Genomic DNA, 9,418 nt, shown 5'->3' on the forward strand with positions numbered 1-9,418 from the left:
AACATTGTAGGATAAGGAAAAACATCTTCAACAAAATGCACATGCCTAGAGATTAAAACTCTATTATCAATAGGAGCAAGACATTTAAATCCCTTATGCCTATCAGAAGTCCCTAGAAACAAACAAGGTGTGGATCTTGGATGAAATTTAGATTTATTGTGTGCAACATATGGATAACAAAGACTCCCAAAAGTTCGAACGGATGAATAGTTAGGAACTCGACAAAGCAGTAATTCATAAGGAGAAAGAAAATGTAAAATTGGTAAAGGAGTAATGTTAATAAGAAAAGTGGCATATAAACATGCATCTGCCCAAAACTGAAAGGGCATGTTGGCTTGAAAAAGAAGGCAGCGTAGAACATTAGCAATGTGCCGATGTTTTCTTTCAGCTCTTCCATTTTGAGCAGAAGTGTAGGGACAAGAAATGCGATGAACATATTCCATGCTGCTTTAAAAAGAATCGAAAAGCAAGATTTTCATATTCTTTGCCACCATCAGATTGAAAGAAAGAAATAGATGCACCAAAGATATTCTTAATCACGTTATAAAATTCCTTGAATTTGTCATAGACCTCGGATTTTTCACGCAATAAATAAATCCAAGAAAATTTTGTATAGTCGTCAAGGAATAAAACATAATATCGGTACCCAGAATGTGAGGCCAGAGGTGCTTGCCATACATCAGAGTGTACTAAATAAAATGGAGCACTAGACTTATTATTAGACAACGGGAAAGAAAGTTTTGTTTGTTTGCCCAAATAGCAAACATTACATTTATTGTTGCCAAAAGAAGAAGAACAACTAATTAATTTCCTATTAACTAAAGAAGCAAGAGATGGGCTGCCAGGATGTCCCAAGCGTTGGTGCCAAAGAGAAGCAGGTGAAACTGAAGCTGATAGGCCGACTTTCGAAATATTGGTTGAAGCAACAGAGAGTGGATAAAGAGCGCCAATATTGTCACAGTGGAGCAACGTCGTGTTGTTCTTCATGTCCTTTACAAAAAAACCAGAGTCCGTGAATTCGATGAGACAATCATTATCCCGGCACAAATGTTGTATAGACAAAAGATTTTTGGCAAGTAATGGAACATATAAAACATTTTTTAAACGAAGAGGTTTGGAAATAGTAGGCAGAATAGAAGATCCAACAGAAGAGATAGGGAGAAGATGACCACTACCAACCATAACCTTAGAAGATCCAGTATATGGGGTAGACGAGGAGAGAACTGAAGGGTCATTCGTCATGTGCGCGGATGCGCCAGAATCTGGGTACCAAATTGTAGGTTGCACCTCTTCCACGTTCATTGCAGCAAAGGATTTGGGAATATTATTTGCAGCAAAAGAGTGGTTGAATCGATTTCTACACTCCAAGGCAGTATGGTTGAAGCGAAAACAAATTTGACATTGGCTTGTCGGAGTAAAAGGTGGTCGTCCCAAAATACCACCAGCAGAGGAAGGAGGTGGACGAGAATGAAGTTGATAGCCAGACCAATTTGGAGAAAATGATTGTTGGTTAGAGTGATTTGAGAATCCTCTGCCCTTGCTATGATTTCCTTTAAAGTTCTTTCCTCGACCTCGTCCAAAGGAGCCACCTTTTTCAGTAGAAGCGTGTGAAGTAAATTGATCTTTAGTAGATGCAAGTAAGGCAGTTTGTGCACCATGATCTTCAGTTGGATTTGCATTAATGTGAGCCTCTTCTGTGAGTAGGAGAGGACGCAAAGAGATAAAGGATGGAAGAGTTCCTGTGGCATTTAATCCGGAAACGAAAGTGCGATAAGAGGGAGGCAGCCTTTGTAGAGCTTGAGTGACTAGATCTCCGTCTGTGATAGGTTTTCCGATTGCACGCAAAGAGCAGGCAATTGAATGTAATTGTTGAAGATAATCTTCCATGGAAGAGATCCTTTCCTGAAATTTTGGAATTTTGACTTAAGATGAATAGCAGAGGAAGATACTTGATCCAAGTACAATGAGGTTAAAGTATCCCACGCCTCTTTAGAAGTCTCACAGGCATAGTTTAATAAGGTATCAAGTACCGAGGGTGATAATGTTGCATTAATCCAGCTTAATGCAATTGTATCACATTGAACCCATAGTTGATATTCCTCATGAGTTGATTCAGGACATGGAATAGATCCATCAATAAGAGAAAGAAGATTGTGACTTTTGAATACAGTTGAAAGAACTTTCTTCCATGTGAGATAGTTAACATAAGTTAACTCTATTGGAACAAAACCTTTGATGTTTGAAATAGTTGGAGGTGGAACTGGTAGACCAAGAGAAGAAACAAAGGTCGTTTTCATGGAGGAGGAAGCCGTGGTGTCGCCTTGCTCTGATACCATGATGAAAGAGAAGTTTTGAGAGACAAAGACTAATAGTAGAGAAGAGTTTGACAATGCCAAAGCTGAGCGTTGGCTGCTGCCTGGCTTTGTATTTATATTAGCAAGTTACAATGGAGATAACAACAAATATATACAAAACGATACAACTATACTAGGTTGTTATGCATATCTAGAGTCCTACAATTTTACAACATTATCACGTCCTAACAGATATAATCGTATGATTGTTTAAGGCACTCCACGACCTATGAGTGCTTCCAACAAAATAACTCAACAATGCAATTATGTTTTCTCTTTCATAATGGCAACTGCATTGTATGTTATATATCATACAGAAAGCTGCAATAGGCTTCATTATTTTCCACTCACGTCTGCCATAATATACGAAAAATGGGCAACGTGGTGCACAAAGCATCCCACACTTACGCAAGGTCTGGGGAAGGGCTGCACCTCTAGGGTAGCCTGTTTAGCCAAGCTTTTTTTTTGGGCCAAAAGTGTTTTTTTGGCCAAAAATTGAGGTGTTTGGCCAAGCTTTTGGAAGGAAAAAAAGTGCTATTAAGGAGAAGCAGAAGTAGTTTTTTAGAAGCAGCAAAAAAGTAGTTTCTTTTCAAAAGCACTTTTCTGAGAAGCATTTTTCAGAAAAATACACTTAGAAGCATTTTTCAAAAATTTGGCCAAACACTAATAACTGCTCAAAAGTGCTTTTCAAATTAATTAGTCAAACACAAACTGCTTATCACCAAAAACACTTTTTTTAAAATTGTACTTTTGAGAAAAACACTTCTCAAAATAAGCTGATTTTAGAAGCTTGGCCAAACAGGCTAATAGACAATCTAGCCTAATACAAGAATTAATGGTTGCTTCCATGACTCGAACTCATGACTTATAAGCCACACGAAGACAATTTTACTATTGTTTCAAGACTCCAATTCTTCCGCCATAATATGGAGCAGGAGTTAATTACTTGTATGATCACCCAAGCTATGAAAATTACTTAGTAAATCACTTTTGTTTGTTTAGAACAATAAAATCACTCATGTTGGCAGAGTTAATTATCTCACAAAACCACTCTAATTTCTAGCCGAAAAAGCTACTTTCTCTGAAATCATCTTCAACATCTCTTTCGTCTGAAATCCATTTTCCCTAAAAGCAATATCTTAGGGAAAAATCCACTCACTCTCCTATCTATATATCCTCGTGGTAGCTCAGTGCACAAGGTATTTTGCGTTCACGCAAGGTTCGGAGAAGGGCCGCATCAGAAGGGATGTGATGTAGATAGCTTACCTTAATGCAAGCATTAACGGTTGCTTTCACGGCTCGAACCCGTAACCTATAGGTCACACGAACACAGCTATTGTTCCAAAACTATATATGTTAGCACGCAACTAAAAACAGAAAAAAGAGACAATAGACATAAGTAACACACTTTTTGGCTTTGCTAATTGCTGGCGAACAAGCCCAAGTTGAATTATCATTAAGCACCAACAAAATAGAGTACATAAACAACTGGAACCCTTAAACCAGCTCACATCTATTTTCTTTCTCTTTCCCAACTAATTAAACCCCAAAATAAACCAGGAAAGAAATACCAAAAGCATTTTATCCTACACCCATTTTCTTCACATCATCATCTGCTAATAATGTTACTTCAATCTGCTATTAATCTTAATGCTCTTGGTAATGCAGAAACATCAACAGCCTGTTGTTTTTTGTTAATGTTATAAGCCTGCATTTTGTTTTGGTATTCAGCCATCATTTCGTCTATCTTTGCTTGATATGGAGCTTTCTCTGCATCTGAAAAGGATTTCCACTTCTCCCCAGCAGCTTTACCCACAGCAGCAACAGATTTGTTGTTGGGATACTTTTCTTTGTACTGCTCTCTGAACTCTTCCATGAAAATGAAGAAAGCAGTTGTAGGCCTCTTTGGCTTATCAGTCTCTGCAGCCCTACTCTTCTCATTCTCAACCTTGGATTCATTACCTCCTTTTAATCGTTTGGAACGACGCAAAGGAGTGGAGAAGTAGTCAATTTTGTTATGTTTTTTCTTCTCTGTTTGTAGTTTACCAGTGATATTTCGAAGCTCTGCTATGGTTTTTGAAAGTCCAACACTGGCTAATCGAGCCTATAATCAAATAAAATCAGTTATAGAAATTTAAAATTGACAGAAAAAGAGATACTCAAAATGTAGAGAGAAGAATAGCACCTGGTTTTCTAAGATTTGAGCTTTACGGACTTCTTCATAGTCGGTTTTCACTCTATGCTTTCCCATTATGGCGTTTGTAATGGCGATTTTGCCTCTTCTTTCTTCTTCTTCGAGAAAGTAGGGCAAAGACTGGTGTTTTTGAATTTGAAATGGGATAATGGGCCGTTGATTTTACACTAATATATGAGCCAATTAAATTACCTAAAGGGTCGTTTGGTTGCCGGTTAGAGTTAGGTTGGTATTAGTTATACAGGAATAAGTAATGTATGGATTAATTATGCATGTATTAGTTATACATGAATTAGTTATGCAGAGATTATCTTTTAAAATATTTGGTTTGTTGTATTAAAAATTGATACACATTATATAAATTTTAAAGTTAAATACGTATTTACTGATTTTGTCTATAATAGATTGAGAAGAGGAAGAGCCTAGCAGTGAGGCATCAGTGCTCTCCAAAGGTAGGAAGAGCCTAGCAGTGAGGCATCAGTGCTCTCCAAAGGGTTTGATACAGATCAATCTATCAAAAGAGGCCTTTATGTGTAAAGTGATAGGGGTAAATTTGTCATTTTAATATTTTTATACATGTATTAGTTATTCCATCTTTTAACCCGCATAAAATAATACATAGATTGACTCATAACTTATACGTGTACACTATTATTTATATAGAATTGTAAAATGACAATCAAACATAATATTAGTTATGCTAAAATTTGTACAAAATAACCAAAGGCTACCAAACATTGATAAGTTATGTTGACGTTTCTACTAGTACTCTTTAAGCACCATGCATAAAAAGTAAAAGTTCATTTGTGTCCTATCACTAAGAAATTCCCGAGGATAAGTCGTACAAGGTTCGAAACTTGGTGAATGATAGATCAGATCTTTTACCTTTTTCCACTAAAATATCATGCTTTTGTTTACGGTAAAGTTCAAAAGTGTGATATGTATCGAACCACACGCCATGCGTTGTACTCTTACCACTAGATCAAAGCCGTGTGTTAAGACCAAAAGACCTCTTCATCTTGCCTTTTGGTCTGCTTACTTCAACTGAACCATAACTTTTGATCATACTTTGTATTTTTATCCAAAAAATTATTAAATATATACGAATAGTAAAATTTGAACCCATTATATTATAAGATGAGATGTGGTAGAATTACGAATCTGAACCCATAAAATTCAAATCTTGAATCCGCCTCTGTGCTTACTCTTGACCAAGCCAACCAAGGATTATTTCGCCAGTGGGCAAACAATGGCCCACTTATACATAGGCGAACATAGGGTGAGGTTTACGAGTTCAATTGAATTCATTACTTTCGCTTCAAATTACGTATATATAAAAGGAAAAAAATTAAAATATATATTTATAATAAAATCACATTCATTCTAAACTGACTACATTAGGCTTGCACCCTGCAAAAATATGTTTAAATTGGGCAAGATAAAGTACTTAGACATTAACAAAATCACATAATTTCAGGTGAGGGCAAAAATGAAGTGAAATGAGGTGACCATATTTCTCTTATATATTAGTACTTCATCAACCATATCTGGAGTTACTAGTTTTTTAAGAGATTTTTTTTGTGCATGATGTGTATGTCCTCCTCGTGAACTCCCAGCAACTTGTCGGAACACCATTTAATAAAATCAAATAATTCCAAAAAAATAATTCCAACCATGCAACCATGTTTCTCTGTTTCATGGCAACTTCCTTGTTTTTTAATCATACAGTCAACTGCAATCGGCTTCATTATTCATGTCGGCAATAATATTTTGAAGAGTTAGTCTTTCTAGAGTTTAAAACTTATGGTTGGTAGAAGAGTCGAAAATTCAAGTTCTTCACCTATCCATACCAACAGTAATGAATTTGTCCAAATTCCAGAACACAGACAAGTCAAGAACTTCACATCCATTATTATATAGTTCAATTATTGAATGAACAGAGTTATGCCAACAAACTAGAGAAGAATTTGTAATGCCAAAGGAAAGACACAGTATTTCTTTCAATTCTGGTGTTATTTACACACAATCAGACGATTGCCGATGTACATTTATTCGATTCGACTAAGTAAGAAAAAGCTAACAAAGAATGAATGAGTATGAAAGAATTAAAGAATGAAGTTAGAAACTTTTGAAATTAACCTCTAAATCTCTCTATCCTGAAAGATCTCATGTCCTCTCTTTACTTCATCTGAACACTGTTATCAAGCATAACCTATATCTGGAGTTTGAGAAACCGGATTACGTTGCTCTCCAGATCATCTGCTTATATCTGGTTAAAGCAACAACGACTCAGTGAAATCCCACTAGTGGGGTCTGGGGAGGTAGTGTGTACGCAGATCTGGTTAAAGCTGACAATATGAGAATTCGACCAGGCAGGGATTAAAGGGTTCTTTTCTTTGGTCCATAATACTGCTGCTTGTAACCGCATCAAAAGGCTATTTTTCCTTTCTTTTGCAGATTGTGCGGTACAACGCCAATTCCTGCACTCTACGCCACCAAAATTTCTCTTAACGAGGTTCCAAGGCTCTTTCTTTCTCCTTTATATTATGTTGATTCTTGGCCCCCACCTCGTCGAGAATTCGGCTGGATAGGCATCCGTGGTTCCTCGTCCATTGTTCTTAAAAGTCTTGAGGTTTTTCCTTCATTTGTCTGCTAGCTGAAAGCAGCAATGCTTATTCTTTTACCTTCACCAAACATTGGAGTTACATGGCTATTTCCCAGCTCTTCATTGAACATCTTCTGGGCTTTAGTGCTCATTGTTGCTTCTTCACTGAACATTGAGTTGGCTACATTACTAATTTCATTGAACAACGGCTTTGTTCTCGATTCTTGATTGAACATTAGCTTACCTACAGAAGGCTTAGCTACAAGGCTAATTCTCAGCTCTTCACAGTTCAAATCATTAGCTTCATTGCTGATTCTTGGTTCTTCACAAAACATTGGGTTAGAATTAGATACAGCAGCAATTGTCTGTTCATAGGACAATTCATCGAAAGCACAAGTCCGAGGCTCTTCTTCTTCTTTGTTTCTCTTTGTAAGCTTAGAAGCAAAGACATCTAAAGCTTCCTTCATCCAAGAATGCCAACATACTTCCCTTGCTTCACTAAATTTCAACTGCAAATGGAATCAAACATAAGATCAGAATACATCATCCTACTAAAAGGTATACAAATCGAAGTGATTCAAGATCACAGTAGCTTATTAGATAGGCAGATTTGAGACATACCCATAGGCGTTTTCGGACAGTTTTCTCAGGCCAATCATCAAGTTCATCAGTGACAAGCAAAGGAAACATGTGTCCCTCATGAAATGTGCCTTGGCTTTTGCTCTTGAAACTCCAAGTACCTAAAAATTCTTGAACCTCAACCTCACCAATAACCCCAGATTCCTCAAAAGTCTCTCTTAAAGCTGCATCTTCTAATGCCTCATCAGTTTCCCAACCACCCTGTAATTTCATTTGCAAAGCAAAGAATGTTAAACTTCACAATTAAAAGAATATTACTATCATTAATCCTGATATGGGAAACAAAAACAACAGACAATTGGATGCAAACTGTACCTTAGGAAACATCCATCTTGGACTTTTCTGTGAGCTGATCAATAAAAATTCCAAATCATCAATTTGGGTCCTTTGAACTGTAGATAATTGGTTGGTTTTTCTGTATCTGTACGGAATGCATCTGCACCATTGGTAAAATTGACAGAAAAGTCAGATCAATGACAATTTGATCAAAGATAATTCAACAGACCAAGAAATTGATTTGAAAATCTCTTTTTTGTATCAAATTAATAATTCAAAACAACCCCACATAAAAAAGTTTTCAACTTTCTTCAATTTAAGCCAAGAAAATGAAGGATTAAGAGGGAAAATTATAAGAATAATAAAAAAGAATACACACCCAACAACTTGACGACAGCCATCATTATATCTCTGCAAATCTCTTCCAGTTCGTGAGATCATAGACAAGGTCTTCGTCATTGCCATATCAAAAGAACTCCACAAAAAAGGAGATGGAATATATATACCAATATATAAATATATATACCACAAATTAGGGTCGTTAAGGTGAGAGAGAAAAAGAAAAAGAAAACCCAGTTGGAATTAGTCTGTATCTAGTTTATAAAACAGGAAAAAGAGTATATATTTTCTGGGAGTAGATCAGCTTCCTTAATAATTTCAAGAAGCTAAAAATACAAAGAGAAGAGACAGATTTTAGTATTTTCTATGCGTGTGGATAATATAATGGGAAGCTCTGCTACAACTCTGTGTGTCCACTCCTTTTAATAGGCAAGGGAAAGATAGTGATTTATAGAATTTTCCCAATGGGGGGCCTGTTTGGGGCGTGGGTCAATCATTATTTTATGCGTTTTGTAATTTTCTGAGAAGGTCGTGTTAGTAAATCAATAAAAATTTATTATGGTTGTTGTGGGGTGAAGACTAAAAATAGCCCCCCCCCCCCCAAAAAAAAAATGTAAAATATATATATTCTGACGCGTGACGAGTCGCTTTCTACCGAACTCATAGTAATAAAGAAGAGAAGGGTCTCAACTCTCAACTTGAGTCGCACTCGGTTTGTGACTAGCCAAGAGTACTGCTGGGTTCAAACTCGCCTCGGCCTAAACACGGTTTTGGCTTGGTATATTTCTAGGCAGCGGCATAGACAAGAATCTCGCTAAGGTATTAAAAAAAAGTCAATAATTCTTTTTTATGGATGGTTGCACCGAAGTTATTAAATCAAACTACGTAATATTTAGCTAAATAATAAAAATTCTTGTAATAAAACTATAATTGTATATATATCAAATTAAAAAAGACAAGAGCAGTATTTTACAAATAAAAGTAAGCATTAAACCAAAGGGAAAAAAAGAG

The 9,418-nt window shown here is 36.3% G+C and overlaps 2 protein-coding genes across 2 annotated transcripts; both read right to left on the reverse strand.

The window, feature by feature from the left end:
• Positions 1 to 3,762: 3,762 nt before the first annotated feature.
• LOC109218241 (HMG1/2-like protein) lies at positions 3,763 to 4,814 on the reverse strand. Its single transcript, XM_019382595.1, has 2 exons — positions 4,540 to 4,814; positions 3,763 to 4,458 (listed from the first exon to the last, which is right to left on the reverse strand). Exons 1-2 carry the CDS (start codon positions 4,603 to 4,605, stop codon positions 3,985 to 3,987), a joined length of 540 nt encoding a protein of 179 aa, XP_019238140.1. The 5' UTR covers positions 4,606 to 4,814; the 3' UTR covers positions 3,763 to 3,984.
• Positions 4,815 to 6,504: 1,690 nt separating this feature from the next.
• On the reverse strand, positions 6,505 to 8,834 carry LOC109218239 (nudix hydrolase 18, mitochondrial-like). The gene is made up of 4 exons (XM_019382593.1): positions 8,448 to 8,834; positions 8,108 to 8,228; positions 7,775 to 7,993; positions 6,505 to 7,662 (listed from the first exon to the last, which is right to left on the reverse strand). Exons 1-4 carry the CDS (start codon positions 8,531 to 8,533, stop codon positions 7,201 to 7,203), a joined length of 888 nt encoding a protein of 295 aa, XP_019238138.1. The 5' UTR covers positions 8,534 to 8,834; the 3' UTR covers positions 6,505 to 7,200.
• Between the last annotated feature and the right edge of the window lie 584 nt (positions 8,835 to 9,418).

The sequence above is a fragment of the Nicotiana attenuata genome, unplaced genomic scaffold, assembly GCF_001879085.1.
Source record: "Nicotiana attenuata strain UT unplaced genomic scaffold, NIATTr2, whole genome shotgun sequence".
NCBI lineage: Eukaryota > Viridiplantae > Streptophyta > Magnoliopsida > Solanales > Solanaceae > Nicotiana > Nicotiana attenuata.

Bases quoted from the DNA above. Each gene is read 5' to 3' on its own strand.
- LOC109218241 (XM_019382595.1), bottom strand. From the start codon at position 4,605: ATGGGAAAGCATAGAGTGAAAACCGACTATGAAGAAGTCCGTAAAGCT. The intron at 4,459-4,539 runs GTGCTATTCTTC...ATTTGATTATAG, and splicing joins CTCAAATCTTAGAAAACCAG to GCTCGATTAGCCAGTGTTGG.
- LOC109218239 (XM_019382593.1), bottom strand. From the start codon at position 8,533: ATGGCAATGACGAAGACCTTGTCTATGATCTCACGAACTGGAAGAGAT. The intron at 8,229-8,447 runs GTGTGTATTCTT...CCAATGGTGCAG, and splicing joins GGCTGTCGTCAAGTTGTTGG to ATGCATTCCGTACAGATACA. The intron at 7,994-8,107 runs GTACAGTTTGCA...ATGAAATTACAG, and splicing joins CAAGATGGATGTTTCCTAAG to GGTGGTTGGGAAACTGATGA.